The sequence below is a fragment of the Silurus aristotelis genome, assembly GCF_946808225.1.
Source record: "Silurus aristotelis genome assembly, chromosome: 14".
Classification (NCBI taxonomy): domain Eukaryota; kingdom Metazoa; phylum Chordata; class Actinopteri; order Siluriformes; family Siluridae; genus Silurus; species Silurus aristotelis.
This window is the reverse complement of record NC_139587.1, coordinates 5,169,248-5,185,714: the sequence shown is the minus strand read 5'-3', so window position 1 is coordinate 5,185,714 and position 16,467 is coordinate 5,169,248. Positions and strand designations below refer to the sequence as shown.

The following is a 16,467-nucleotide window of genomic DNA, read 5'->3' as shown; positions in this document are numbered from 1 at the left end:
ATTGTTTTGCATTTTAATTAGAAGTGTTACGGTATCACTTGGCTGTAGTTTTACTGCTTTTTCATTGTATTTATTAGGAATGCTTGTTCACCAGTTCACAAGATAGATCCTGAGTGTATTCCTTGGACACAAGCCCACTAAATGCTATGTAAACTATAAATGTATCCTATATATAATCTTAAAAAAAAAAAAAACAGCCTAGTTTGGTACTCACTATATATCTTTTCCCAGATGTAGCTGAAAAATGAATTATTAGAGTCCACCGAGTCATTGTTGTTACTCGTCATAAACAAACCAGTCTAAGAGCACACCTATAAAATCTAGAAAGGCAGGAAAATATGACAATTTAACAAACGGAACAAACAGACTGAAGAGTACCCGAGGCGCAGGGTTTTTTTTTTTCCTCATCTTTGTGTTTATCTACACATTATCAGCATTTCTTATCAGAATGGGAACAAAACAGGAATGGTGGCATTTACTAACGTTAAACTTCAGACGTAAACTTTTACCCTGCAGTGTGTGTATATGTGTATATATATATATATATATATATATATATATATATATATATATATATATATATATATATATATATATATATATATATATATATATAACAAATTTAAACCGCCAAAAGTTTATCTCACCTTAAATCAAACAAGAAGGGTCTTTACAATGTCTGCTTGTGGGGAAACAATCAAGAATTTTGCACAACGTTGATTACATATTTGTAATATGTAAAGAGAAAAAAAAAACACACAATGGTGACATAAAGTTCTGTTAATCCATGGAAGAAAAGCGTGCCTTGAAGTGTTTTTCTTATATTTGTAAGCATATTATTATTATTATTATTATTATTATTATTATTATTTAGATTTTCCTTATATTTGTATTTCTGTATATTTTAATTTTAAGGTTCAATATCGTGGAATGTTCATGAGAAATTAGTTCCACATAGTGTCACACTACCGAAAAACTTCCTGCAGATTCATCCATAACTAAACACACACTGACTGTAAGTGCAGATTTCAGAGATTCCATGGGAAATTTCATGGGAAATATAATTTTAAGGAGAAATGATAATGATTTTTTTGTCCCTGTGTCCAGATTTCTTTTCAAATAGTTGATTGTAAAAGTTCAGAATTAACCGTTCAAACGATTATGCCTGTAATTGTTTACACTACACAAAAGATGGTCAAGTGACAGTCTTAATGAACAGTAGACCCAAGCGGAGTTAATCTGACCTGCTGATAAAGCTGACCTGTTTTCCTTATTATCCCACATTTCCTTATACATTTTGCAACATGTAAGTAAGCATTGGTACGATACACATTTTGTGTCTCAGGCCGTCTAACAGTCCAGTTCAGGATGCATCTGCGTTGCAATATGTTCAGGAAGCGTGAGTTTGACAAGTGAGAAAATGACCCAACATGCCCCGTTATGTGCGCTGTAATTGGCATTTGTTTTTGTCAAAGTCAGTGACAAACGTTCTTTGTGTCACCGAATATCTGTGAACATCTCACTGGAGGTCAAGTACAGAGTTTATTTTACAGGGTGTACTTTATTTTGAGAATCTTTCCTAAGACTAACCTTGAAAGTTAATGTTTGTGTCTATTCTTGAAGCTGGGATTTTTTTTTTTTGCCCTTCTTCTTGCACACTAACAGGGCTGCCACAGGAGCCAAGCTGTTCCAAAGCCTACGGGAAAGCAGTCGTTTGAATAATTTATTTATTTTTGTGTTTTATAACTTTATATTTGTATAATGGCCTCATGAATACGAATCTGTTTCTATATTTAGATTTGGTTTAGCCTCCAGGTTACCCTTTTACTCCGATTATGAGGAAATGTAAAAAGAATGGTGAAGTAACCTTTTGTTTTTACACATCAGAGATCTAAATAACATTTCAATAAAATCAATATTTTATGATTTAGAGTTGGTAACATTTTTACTGGCAAATTATGTTTGCGTTTATGAATCACTGTGCTTTCATAGATCTTTTTGTTGAATTTTTTAATAGTGCAATTTTTTTTTGGGCTATTTTATATTTGACTAAATAAAAAAAGTTATTTATTTCAGAGTATAATGAACTTTTAGGATTCTTCTTCTTCTTCTTCTTCTTCTTCTTCTTCTTCTTATACAGTTAAATACATTTTCTTAAATTAAATCCAAGTAATTTCAAGGACATGTAAAATTGCCCCATTCTTATTTGGCTAGTTAAAAAAAAAAAAAAAAAAGAAATTTATATATATATATATATATATATATATATATATATATATATATATATACAGTACAGACCAAAAGTTTGGACACACCTTCTCATTCAAAGAGTTTTCTTTATTTTCATGACTATGAAAATTGTAGAGTCACACTGAAGGCATCAAAACTATGAATTAACACGTGGAATTATATACATAACAAAAAATTGTGAAACAACTGAAAATATGTCATATTGTAGGTTCTTCCACGTAGCCACCTTTTGCTTAGATTACTGCTTTGCACACTCTTGGCATTCTCTTGATGCCTACTTTGAAGAACCTACAATATGACATATTTTCAGTTCACTTTTTTATGTATATAATTCCACATGTGTTAATTCATAGTTTTGATGCCTTCAGTGTGACTCTACAATTTTCATAGTCATGAAAATAAAGAAAACTCTTTGAATGAGAAGGTGTGTCCAAACTTTTGGTCTGTACTGTATATGTATATATGTATATGTATATGTATATATGAGACCAATCATGTCTTATCCTACATTTGTCTAATAATAATAATAATAATAATAATAATAATAAAAGTAATAGTAAAAGCTCAGAGAAATGCTCAAGATTGTACATAAATAGATGTTCACAGAATCCATTTGTATTTATTCGCATGCAATCATTGAAAGTTTTTTTCTTATTGACTTTCCTTTTATGTTGTTTCTTTATCTGGAGTCATTGAACCATCTTGCTCCTTTTTTTAAGGTTGTAATACTGGAGCGTGGGGTGACCTCGATTTCCAAGCTGCAGCTTATATTGCCATGATTCATTTCACCACAAAGTAGAATTGATCCTCGCTTCGTGGGGGAGGCGAGTCTGTCGTTTTATACAAGTCCAGTTGCTGTAATCGAGACATTTGAATGCATATCACATGCCACTGAAATGACAGATTCGAGGACATCGCAAGCATTTGTTGCGTTATCATATTTATTAGAAGAGTTCTGGAGAGAGATGAAAATTTGAATGAGGTTTTTCACTAACTTTTTTTTTTTTGCATCCTTCCAAATGTAGTTATGAATTAAACGCAAATAAAATGTTGTTTAATGTAAATTTTTTTAGGAACTGCATGCACAATGTCTCTGACCAACCCAGTAACCCTTGGTTGTTTCGCATTAGTGTCAAACTTCAGTGAGGAAAAAAGTCCTAACTAAACTTGCACATCTCTCTGTGCAGGCATCAGGCCTCCTATAATGAATGGGCCCATGCACCCTCGTCCTCTGGTGGCACTACTGGACGGCCGGGACTGCACAGTGGAGATGCCCATCCTGAAAGACGTGGCCACCGTGGCCTTTTGTGATGCTCAGTCAACCCAGGAGATCCACGAGAAGGTAGAGGAATGTTTATTGTATTTACCTTTGAGCTAGTCAGTCAAGTTGGACCTGTTTGGAAGCTCATTGGAAGAACAACTTGGTTTATCAGCTGAATATATGTTATGAATAATATTAGTGTTGCAACTAACGATTATTTTGATAATCGATTATTTTATTTATTTAGTTTTCAAATGATTGGGGGGGTTCAACTGAGATGTTTTGCTTATTATAACTATATAAAACCCTAAAGCCACATATTGAGGTGAACTATTTTTAATTTTGACATTTTATAAAGCTTATTGTGGCCGTTTGTTGAGGAGTGCATTCGGGATTTCTCCTTTTAACAGATTCACTCATGCTGGGTTGTTTTTTTCTGTAAAGATGGTTGTCATCTTAAAGATGGCAAGATGACAACCATGCTTAAACCATGCTTAAAACATTAAAATAAAATGTTTGTTCAGTTGTGTAAGCATTTAGAATATTTAATTATCTTCATTTTGTATAATAATTAAATGATTATATGCATGAATTAAATATACAAACATTGAAAACAAGCATTTGAGCGTAGTAAAGCCGCAGTTAATCCCGTTTGAAAACGGACAAGTTAACTGTTGTAGTAGACAAATGCTTGAAAAGAAAACGGAACGGAGAAACGCAAGATAACAGATTGGTGTACAAATGCACAGTAATTCGCTAAAAACACAAAACTCTTGACTAAAAATGTGATTGCTTACTATATACATTAAATGTTGCAGCCCTATATAATATTCAAGCCATTTCCAGCAAGTTTAGCACTGAGACAGTCTGAAACCCAGACTCCTATTTATTAGGAAAATGCTGCAGATCTAAACATTCACGCAGCTATCCGTTCAGCTAACCACATAGTCAGTGGCCTAAGTTAATGTTCACCTTTCCTGTTCACTAATGTTCAGAGGAAAAACTGATCTTAGTGACTCTTGAGAAACTGAGACCTTCTGAGAAACTGCTGATCCCCTGGAAATTTCACACACAACAGTTTGCACAGAATGGTGCGAAAGACATCCAGTGAGCGGCAGTTTTGCAGGAGGAAATGTACTGTTGATTGGTCAGATTGGTATACAGGCGGTCTATAGGATCATTTACTTAAAAAAACACCCTTTACAGCTTTGCCAAGCAAAAAAAGTGTCTCACACTAAATGTTAATTGGGTAAATGACTACGTGAGCTACGCTTTATGATTTGCTAATCAGATATAAAACCCACAATACTCTCCCACATTAGCTACCACAGCTGTCTGCCAGACAAGAACAGAAATCTGAGGTGGTATGGGTTGTGTTGTGGTTTTGACTTTATAACTGATTAGCTAAAGAGTAGAGTATATTCTTTTGTATTGCTAGTGATTTATTAGTGTTTTTACATCCGTTTATTAGCATACTTTTTGCAGTTTTAGCATTTTTTTAAAACATACTTTTTAATATTTTAATAAATAGAAATATGTTAAATAGAAATTACTTAATATTCAGTTGCTGTGGTCTTTAGAAAGTCAGTAATATTGATATTAAATATCTTATATTATCTTATATCTTATATTATCTTATAACATTTTAGGTACAAAAGTAGTTACACTATTATCCATTTGCAATTAGATGCTCTGTGTTAATCATTACTAACCTCTGATAATAACTCTTACTAATATTATTGGTTACATAAATGGAATAAAACACAATGATGTGTGCTATTACTGTATTTTTCGGACTATAAGCCGCTACTTTTTTCCCCGCGTTTTGAACCCCGCGGCTTAAACAACGAAGCGGCTAATTTATGGCTTTTTCTTGGGGTTTTCCCGGTTTCACAAACTGCAAGCAAAAAACTGAACCCCATAACATTAGACTAATGAAATTTCCGAACGGGAATAAAAAAACGCACCTCACCTGTTTTCTGAGCTGCACAGCTTCAGGAGAAAAACTTCCACCGGTGTTGATTTTTAAACGCACGACGATGCCAAAAGATAAACTCCAGAGAGAAATAGTTGTGAAAGGAAGGAGGAAGACAGTGAACAATGACTTTCTTGGTAGTCTACTGTTTAGATAGAAGCCGTTGTAGCATGTTGAGTCTGGGTCATGGGAGAGCTCGCTAACTCCAGTTACTGCAACAGAAATCATATAAGCACAGACAGGTTTCCAAAACTCGTGCTTTTTTAGGCAACAGCGTTAAGGGTTTGTCAAAGAAACTTAGAAATGAGCATCAGAAAATAATGAGCACATAATCCTCAGTCTCACACACACACACACACACACACACACACACACACACACACACACGCAATAATACCGGAAGAATGCAGTGATGTGCTGTTCCCAAAATGCCGCGCTGCTCTTATAGGAGCCACAACATATTTCACCCGTTACACCGTGTAACAGACACTCACTTCCGGTAAAGCCTGTGTAAAGTTCATTAGTTTCAGTGTAGACACAGGTGCGGCTTATTTATGTTCAAAATTTTAATTTTTGTTAAATTCAGTGGGTGCGCTTTATAGTCCGGAAATTACGGTATATTGAAATAATCAATGATGGGTTGGTGTGGCCTGACATGCATTTGATCAGTTTTTCGTTGCATTTGATATTATTGAACGACCACAAAACACCACTTTAGAAACTTTATCGCTGATCATTACAAAGTGACACTAAAGAGTCCTTACGAAAATGTTTTTAATAAATTTCTCTTTGAATAAACTGGATTATATTATATGGATTATACTGCATTTCATTGGCTCTGTACATGTACCCTGCACAATGACAATAAAGTTAAATCTACTATAATCTAATCTAATATTAGAGTTTACACTTTGTTATTATGGCATCAATTTAGAATGAGTGCACGGAGCCTGGATCATTATCAGAGCTGCTATTATGGAAAATACCATCATCTAATAGAAATATTTGCCATAGTTTATACATTGGAAATGAAAAACCTGTTGGCAGTCAGCTCATTAGAGCGAAGTGTACATCAGATTTAATGACCTGTGAATAGTTTTATTATAATGGTTTTTTCGAAGGTTGTAATGACAAATTTCCATGCAGTGTTGCTGTTAATGTGCTGACTGTAGTTAATATACATAATAAACAATGAGCAGGAAAAACATGCGCAAATATGCTTTCAGCCATGAACTTCTACATGCTGACCTGCAGGCTTGCAGTTGCAACTGTTCTAATTTCTAGGACAAAGTAGCAGCTGGTTACTACATAGTAGCTTCCGTTTATTGCTGTAATTATCATGTCAGAGATTCACTATCTGTGGCTGTGAAACAAAGAAAACTACAAAACAAGAAGGTCTCATATATATTGTACACATCGCTGAAATAATATGAAACTGTTTTACTTTAAAAAAATTACGTTTCTTGAACATGCTCGCGGCTTTTCTTTTTCTTTTTCTGCTGACTTGCAAATCGCCTTTTTTGGCACGCGTTGTGTATTTTTGGACAGACGCCAGGCTTCAGCGTGCCCTCCCAGAGCTCGCAGGGACAGATGGCTCTCTGGTTTTTCTCCCTGTCCTCTTCTACAAGCCAATTTCAACTTCCCTTGCTGAATGGATGAGGTTATTACATAGTTCCCTCTACAAAAGAAAAGATCTTATAATATTGTTCCTCTGCCTGCGATTGCAATCAGTGGAATTTGTCAAGATGACAGTGAACAAATGAACAACCGGGTCTGTTTTGAAGCAGCAAAAACAACGTTTATTTGTCAAATTATTTTTCTTAGATATTGTTTTTTTTTTTGTATCTGTTTTCATGGCTCAGTTGACAGGATTTTATCAACAAAGTTTACTTTACTTGTTATACAGCAGTGGTGCAGCAAGTTTTTTAATTTGATTGGTCAGGAGTTGTTTATATAAAGTACTCTATTTTTGCCTGACCGATTTAGATTAACGCAGCTCTTCTACTAGATTATATTTTAGTAGCTAATAAACTATATTGCAATGGCATTGATGGCAATCACCATTGTTTAACAGTTTTGGGAGAAGTCTAGAGTTTCATTAGTTTGTAAAGTTAAACTGTAAACAGAAATTTCAGGATTAAAATCATTGCTGTTTTTTCATATTAAAATAAAGAGATTATTAAAAAAAAAAAGTGTGACTTGTCATTACAGTACAGAAATACAGTAATTCCTCACCTATTGCGGGGGTTATGTTCCATGTAAAAACCCGCATTACAGTGAGATCCCGAAAGCTGAACTGCGATATGGCGAGGGATTACTGTAAATTTGTCACGATGTGTGATTAATGCAAAATAAATGACTCATCGGGCCACATTGCACAATGCTGACTTTGATGATTTACCTCCAATCCATTCCTCTAAAGCGTTCTCTGTAATAGGAAACTAATTAGATCTTTATTTAATGTATAATAATTATATTTTAAATAATTTACCTATATCTACTGTCCTTTGGCTTTCCCTATTAGTCAGCTTTATTTGTGAAAGTAATCCGTGACAGAATCTCTTTTATAGGCTATTCTCTCCTTTTTTTTTTTTTTTGCAGAGGTAATGTTACCTAAAATAAAGGTCAGAAGGTGTGTCTATAATTGTCACAGATGTCAATTATTGCAATGTACAAAACATTTAATGTAAGCTTATTGGATTCTAAGAAATAACTCACATTCCCAACTCAATTCTCAGGCAATTTGAATGTCTAGTGAGGTCCGGTAATAGGATTAAAGGCAGCCATATTGATAATTAAGCAGAAAGTGCTGAGGCAGTGTGTGCAAAATGAGAAGCACCTCAGTGACCGCGACCGTCTGTGAATGAAAGTTAATAAGGTGTAACTGAAATGTTTTTAGTCGTGTGGCTGTTGGAGCAGAAACGATTCCATGGTTACCTAAAAACTCGACGGAGGGTCACCACTTATTTCCATGAACAGCAGTGTTCATGGAAATGAGGTCCTAATAGACATTCAGCTGAACCGACTCGCCGCTAGAGTGTTTTTTTTTTTGCTTGGAAATGAAAACATGATTCATTTTTTTTTTTTTTTGCATGAACGCCAGAGACTTCTCTGTAGTAATTTCATGTAAATGCATTTATTTAATTAATCCCACTTTTTATGAGCGTAGGTGTTTGAGGAACTGGGCAATGTAATGCACTTGTGGGAGGCATGAATAGCAAACCTAACGTCACCACATTCTTCATAGAACATTCACAATGATTGTTTTTCTCCTAGTCGTCTTGTTTAATGCAGTACATTTCTGCAGCCAAGAGCACAAAACACCGCATGACTAAGAGCAATGCTGCTTGGAATTTCTAATCATTTGCTCTCCACAGGAAACTTTTGAGATACAGCATATAATATATAACATGGTATTCGGATTTAGCCGCAAAAGGTAGATTTTGTCATGTGGTTTGGACACAGAGCTCCGCACTCACTCGGAAGAGACTTTGATAGACGGTTATAAATATTTTCCTATGGTCATAGTTGTGTTTCATTATTACGGTTATATGTTTGAAACTGAAAATCATTTCTCTGTGTGTTGTGCATGTTTTACAGTCATCCATTACCTCATGGAAAATGCATTATTTTTAAATAATAATTTACTGTCACTTGACACCTACAATATGAAATCTAACTATTCTGTTAATCTGTAATTGGGCCTGCCTAAACTTTTTTTTTGGTCCTGTCCTTTTGATTTACTGGTGTTTGATTATATGGTGTTGGTGGCTGTTAGATTTATTTTTTTAAGCAATACTGTTCAATATTTATGATTTTTCCCCACTTAGATTTAAAAAAGCACTCTGATTCAACCAAAACACTTGAAATATGACAGGGTCCCAAATAGAAATGCAAAATTCATTTGAATGGTTATTTCTATCTTTAATAAATAGCTATTGATCACTCAGTGACAAACATGAGGCACTATGCATAATATTTCTCTCAGACATACAGTACCATAGCTAAATTTTTACAGTTTTACAGTTTTTGAACGTTCTCGGGTTTTGAAAGTGACTTCCGCTGATTCCATGAGACGCTGGAAATATCATCAGTACACAGAGATATATCGCTCCAAGATGTTTTGGACCCTACAAAAAGAAGATCTAATAAAGACATAGTTGTGGTCTTGCAAATACTTGCGATATGCATACCTACTGTATAGTTTCATGTATAGTTATATATAATAATCTTTATTTATATTTTTCCTCACCTTGCTTCTTTCCTGTGTGGTCCTCCAGGTACTAAACGAAGCCGTCGGGGCTCTCATGTACCACACCATCACGCTCATGCGCGAGGACCTGGAGAAATTCAAAGCACTTCGAATTATTGTTCGCATCGGCAGCGGTTTTGACAATATCGACATCAAATCAGCTGGGGAATTGGGTAATCTCATTTTCCTCCTTCCTGCGTTAATTACTGACGTTATATATGGTGTGTTTATCTGTGTATGTGTGTCTCACTTTGTCCAAATAATTAAGGGTGTGTATTCTTTCTCAGGGATAGCTGTGTGTAACATGCCCTCAGCCTCAGTGGAAGAGACAGCCGATTCAACGCTGTGTCACATCCTCAATCTCTACAGACGCACCACCTGGCTGCACCAGGCTCTCCGTGAGGGCACAAGGGTCCAGAGCGTGGAGCAAATCCGAGAGGTCGCGTCTGGAGCCGCTCGCATCCGAGGGGAGACTCTGGGGATCATCGGCCTAGGTCAGCTTACACAACAGCTGTTAAGCATTATTATTATTATTATTATTATCATCATTTATAGTAGTAGTAGCTGTAGTAGTTTCCAAGGAGGAGGTTTATGGATGTGGCGAGGGAAGACATGCAGATGGTTGGTTTGAAAGAGGCAGATGTGGAGAACAGAGTGATATGAAGATGTATGATCCACTGTGGCGACCCCTAATGGGATCAGCCTAAATTAGATAAAGAGTAGTAGTAGTAATAGCATTATTATTATTATTATTATTATTATTATGTATAATTTTCTATTATTTTGCTTTACATGTTTTATATGGAATTATGTAAAATTTACATTTTTATTTGTTCAAATGTTCACTTCACAATTTAGGATCGTTTTCATACATTTTATAGTATTGTTCACAAAATATTATTTTACCAAAATCTTTTACTATATTTTTTTGTTGTTTTATTTATCCTTTATTATAAGTACAAAGCACCTGGAGATCTTTTTTTGAGACCCTGACCAGGATAAAGCACTTAGAATAGAATGACTTTTACACGATATAGGATTAATGCAAAGGAATATTTCTAACCTCTTTTAATATTTCAATTAGTACCAGTTAGGGACTCGGATTTCACAAATAATCATTTATATAAAGTGGGTCTGAGTCACTTGTAAATGAATCATTAAATTAATTACTCATTTAAGCCACTTAAAAGAGCTTTAAACAAGAAAATGAGACACGTCTGATTTGAGTAGAAGCAAAACGCTATTGATTTGTCTAATGAGTGTGTGTGTGTGTGTGTGTGTGTGTGTGTGTGTGTGTGTGTGTGTCTGTGTGTGTGTGTGTCTGTTTCAGGGCGTGTTGGTCAAGCTGTAGCTCTGAGAGCTAAAGTGTTTGGCTTTAATGTGATCTTTTACGACCCTTATTTGTCTGACGGCATGGAACGAGCACTCGGACTACAGCGAGTAAACACACTACAGGACCTTCTGTTCCACTCCGACTGCGTCACACTCCACTGCAGCTTGAACGAACACAACCACCACCTCATCAACGACTTCACTATCAAACAGGTAACATACTTGCCACTTCATCTATCAGTCAATGAATCCGTGAAACCACCTTTCACATATTTTGTGCTCCACATTGAAAAAATATTTTGTATTATGCATTAGTGTAATTAGAATTTCAGTCTAATATTTGCAGTAGAGCTGCTCTGATGATATGGTGAAATCTCCTGCTGTATCATCAGTGCTGTACCCTATTTTTGCTTAGACTTTTATCATGCTTTGTCCTTATTATAAACCACACACACAAAAAAAGCTGAATTGTTATTTTTCGTGTGGGTGTGTGTTAGATGCGTCAGGGTGCGTTCCTGGTGAACACTGCGCGAGGGGGGCTGGTGGACGAGAAAGCTCTGGCTCAAGCACTTAAAGAGGGCAGAATACGCGGCGCAGCTCTGGACGTCCACGAGACTGAGCCCTTCAGGTATGCAAGTGTATTAGTGTGAGAAAAAGACAAAGTTTCAGAGCCTTGAGTGTGTGTGTGTGTGTGTGTGTGTGTGTGTGTGTGTGTGTGTGTGTGTGTGTGTGTGTTTTGTAAAAAAAGTGACTGAGAAAGAAAGCCCTTTTTGGTAAGTTGTGTGTGTGTGTGTGTGTGTGTGTGTGTGTGTGTGTGTGTGTGTGTGTGTGTGTGTGTATAAGTGTGTGTATAAGTGTGTGTATAAGACGGAGACAGAGTGCCTCAGGTCATCTGCTGTCTGACACCTTTTATACCTCTAACTACTGTCTCAGTTTCAGCCAGGGCCCTCTGAAAGACGCCCCTAATTTGATCTGCACTCCTCACGCTGCCTGGTACAGCGAGCAGTCCTCAATCGAGATGAGAGAGGAGGCAGCTCGGGAAATCCGTAGGGCCATTACAGGTTCGGCACATTAACACCAATTACATGAGTTTAATGTCTTTTATATGAAAAAATGAATGATGGAAATACATACAAGCATTACAAAATGTCAAAACTTTTATCACCAGAAATGTTTATTTTATTTGAATTTATTTATTTATTTATTTGTAATTGACTTATCAGTCTATTACCAGTGAAGTATTAGATTTTTCACTTTAAAAAAATCAGCTCATTGAACAAGAATCCACAATTATGTAATGATTTTTACACTTACTGGCACTGGAGACCTCTTTCATTATGCAAAGTAAACTAGGTCTGTCTGTCTGTCTGTCTGTCTGTCTGTCTGTCTGTCTGTCTGTCTGTCTGTCTATCTATAAATAAATAAATAAATAAATAAATAAATAAATAAATAAATAAATAAATAAATAAATAACATAATCGCACATTTTTAAAAATCTGTCCTGAATAGGTCCGGAACAGGTTGATTCTGTGATGGTGTCTTTTATACACATAGTGATTTGATATCAGGAGTTCTTTCCTAAAGGGACAGAATTCATTTGGGAGTGTGGGAGTCTAGAATTCTAGAAGTCTCGAATTCTTGCTAATTTGGTATGGAACAAATACAAATTAATTTATAATCTTTCGTTAAGGTTTATTTTATGGATGTATTTATTTTATAATCTGTCTCTCTCTCTGTTACAATAAACCTACTATAAAAAGTTCACAATGTTCATTTCTCAGTAGGGGATCAAATACTTCTTTCCCCAACCTTTTGTGTTTGTGTGTGTGTGTCTGTGTGTCTGTGTGTCTGTGTGTCTGTGTGTCTGTGTGTCTGTGTGTGTGTGTGTGTGTGTGTGTGTGTGTGTGTGTGTGTGTGTGTGTGTGTGTGTATAAATAAGTGTTTATGCATCATAAACACTTCCTGTTTCTGTTGTGGTGTAATATGTAAAATTTTTGGGCCCCCAGGTCGTATTCCAGACAACCTGAAGAACTGTGTGAATAAGGAGTTTCTCACACAGACCACACACTGGGCAGGCATGGATCCTGCCATACACCCAGAGCTAAATGGAGCCTACAGGTTATAGATTAACACCCAATTGCATTTATGCTTGCACATTTTCACCCTGCAGATTGCAGTTTTATTCAAACTAACAGTGGGATGTGAAAATCGTAGATTTGCAGACAGTCAGCCCAGTGTTTCACATATTAGTTAAACCTATAGGGAAACTTGAGTGTTATGGGGGGACTGCAGTCTGGGGGTTGCAGGAAAGGGTGTGAATATTGGGGGATTTTTTTGAGGTCCATTTTTTTTACATATACAATTCAATTCAATTGAGTAGAATCCGAACTCCTAGAGTGGAGTATATTGGTATATTGAGGTGGAGTATTTATGATCAAGCACATCAGGTTCTACTCTTGGTTCTTTGCTTACTGTTGGCTTATTTCTGCTCTGCACCTATATTGTGACCTCATGCATGATTGGTATATGAAAATGTTTTTTCTAAAATGAAACAAAATATATTTGATGCCAGCAAAGTAGAGATTTGCACCGATTTAATGTTAGATAAACGTAAATGCCGTTTCTAGATCTTTATCAGTCTCCCCTCTATTTCCTGTGTGTTGATTTGGTGGTAGTTTCTGCTGTGCCTTGAGTTTCCACTCAAACATTGCAAGAGGGAGACAACATATCTTACTATGTAAATATATAAGCATTAACAGCACCACATCAGGCTAATATTATAAATATTACATTAGATGCACCTACTGTGGCATCCAGTGCAACCTAATAGGAAAACACAACTCTTCTCTAAAGCAGATTTCACATTCACTTATTACTTAAGTGCTATACAAAGAAATGCCCAAAGCATTTACTTTAATGCTATAGTGCATGTTTTGCATGTGCAGATTATTTAAATGTACATTAATTTACAAGTTTCTTGCCTCGATTAAAGATGTATTGAGAGAACAAAGAAGATGTTATATAGTAAACCGTTAGAACTTTTAAGTTTTATCCTAAAAAGGATGTGCTGAAAATTTCTGGCCCGTGTTTTTGTCTTTAAAATTGCATGCATAATGCAGTTGTGCAAACTGGCAAAAATGTAACCATATACTGCGCAGTCGACTTTTTAAAGAGCATGCAGTACAACATGAAACGGCACAAGAAGCCTTTATTTGCATACGTACAGCAGGAGGTGCAAACCCACCCAGCACGCATTTATAAAATCACCCATAGGTGCTATAATAAACATCTGCTAAAAGACTTGCATGAAGATATGTGCAGTGTCACTGCTCTGTACCAAACCACACAGAACAAAAAAAAAAGAAGGAAGTGGAATGTTTTGCTGTAGTAGACAGAATGAATAGAAAAAGCAAAGTATTGTATGCAGTAAAGAATAGTTTGTTTGCACAGTAATCCCCCGCTTTACAGCGGTTTGAATCTGGCGCCCCCGGTTTATCGGCGAATCGCATTTGCCACATAACTAATTTGTTTTGCTGATTTTCCCGATCTCCCGCGGATAGCACGATAGACCAAATCAGCTTATAGGCAATTGAGTTTTATGTTGAAATAATGAAATTTATTAATAAAAATATAATTATTAATTATAAAATGAAGTAAAATGTTAATACATTACAGTACTGTATACATTAAATAGCATTTTTTTTGGGTGGCGTCCGTTTTTCATTTATCGCGGGCAGATTTACAACGTAGCCACTGCGATAAACAGGGGATTACTGTACTTTATAAGGAATGTACTTTATACTGTACTTTTTAAGTTTTCCCATCTTTGTCTGGCGTGTATTGAAAATTGCCCACTTTCCTATATTCTTGTAATGGTTCAAAGTACACATACACCATGTTTAGGGAATAAAATGCAAAAGATCCATATTCCTATGTTAGACATTCATACTTCATTTAATTAAAATATTTAAGTAAAACTTCTTTTTCTTTTTTTCTTTTTTACAGGTACCCACCAGGTGTGGTGAGCCTGGCATCTGGTGGCCTCCCGCCACCTGTGGAAGGAATCGTGCCGAGCGCAGTGCCGATCAGCCACAGCCTTCCCTCGGTAGCACACCCTCCCCATGCACCATCTCCAGGCCAGACTGGTAAAGCCGAGCCCGATCGAGAGCAGCACCCCAACGAGCAGTTGTAGCCACACACTCCTATATCGAGAGTTTTCTGTGCTACTAGAGAACTCTCCTGGTCCTTCTTTACCCCAATGAGGAGGAGTGCCACAGGCTTGAAACCAGCCAAAAACGAAAAAATCTCAATGAACCATGACTGTCTGAAGTAGCCAACCATTTGAACTGAAGGTGGTGGATCGTGCTCGCTCATACTTTCTCTCTCTCTCTCTCTCTCTTTCTTTCTCTCGCTCTCTTTTTTTTATTTATTTTTTTTTTTTATTTTTTTTTTTTTTGATGTGGAAACAAAAAAAAATGGATTTGACACAAAAAAAACCCTCCCTAAAACAAATCCTGCTGGTTTAGATTCTAGTCTGTCTAAGTGCAGTGGGCAATTTTTTGTTTCTTTCGTGTCCATTGGGTTTCATTGATAAAAAAAAAAAAAAACGCTGTAGTTTTGAATGTATCCTGTTTGTGTACAGTTTTTAGGATATGATCAGTGGTTTGTAGAAAAAAAGAAAAAGAAACACAACATAAAGGGAGGTAACCATCAACTAATAGATTTTTATTATTATTATTGTTGTTTTAATTTTTTATATATGATTTTTTTTTGTTTTTGTTTTTTTTTAAAAATGCCCCGAAAGAGGCCTGTTTTGCACACCCTCTCAGGAAAATTATTTTCCCCTCCTTCCTCCCTTTGAAATTAAACCACATAGTGCATCGATAAATTGTTAATTTTTTTATTTTTTTTAATCCATGTGTCTTTTTTGTAGTCTAAATTAGCACAGTACTTTCAAAAAGTTTTTTCAGTGTTGTTTTTTTTTTTTTATTGTTTATAATTTTTAGTTTCTGTTAACTTAGCATGTACTGCCTTATGTGTTAAAGGTAAAAAAAAATGCGTTCTGTTTTGACGAAGAAAAAAAAAATCCAGTTTGTCTTGTGAAAAGCTGGCGTCATGCTTGCCTGTTTCTGTGTGACTTGACCGTACCGTGTTTTACGAGGCAGCTCCGAGCTGCTGGGGTAGTTGCAGCGCTCCATTGCCTACATAGTTTCCTTCCTGATTAAAGTGGTAGGCTAGCAATATACATACTATATATACTATGAGATATCATTATTTTTTTGTTAAACAGAATTTAAAAAAAAAGGAAAAAAAAACCCAGAAATGTTTGTGACTGTATGCATTTGTATGAATTATTTTAAATGAAATAAAAGTCCAAATTTAATGACACGGCTTTCA

The 16,467-nt window shown here is 35.7% G+C and overlaps 1 protein-coding gene across 3 annotated transcripts in view; it reads left to right on the top strand.

Moving 5' to 3' along the window:
• ctbp1 (C-terminal binding protein 1) overlaps positions 1-16,456 on the top strand; it is a 25,556-nt gene extending 9,100 nt beyond the window's left edge. For 2 of the 3 annotated variants that reach the window (XM_083561506.1, XM_083561504.1), the window contains exons 2-9: positions 3,438-3,592; positions 9,767-9,911; positions 10,026-10,232; positions 11,069-11,283; positions 11,568-11,698; positions 12,004-12,131; positions 13,077-13,188; positions 15,076-16,456. In XM_083561506.1, coding sequence (XP_083417632.1) covers positions 3,438-3,592; positions 9,767-9,911; positions 10,026-10,232; positions 11,069-11,283; positions 11,568-11,698; positions 12,004-12,131; positions 13,077-13,188; positions 15,076-15,262 — 1,280 coding nt within the window. In that variant the 3' untranslated portion in view covers positions 15,263-16,456. The remainder of the gene's footprint in view (positions 1-3,437; positions 3,593-9,766; positions 9,912-10,025; positions 10,233-11,068; positions 11,284-11,567; positions 11,699-12,003; positions 12,132-13,076; positions 13,189-15,075) is intronic. The other variant, XM_083561505.1, reaches the window with a different exon arrangement.
• Positions 16,457-16,467: the final 11 nt, after the last annotated feature.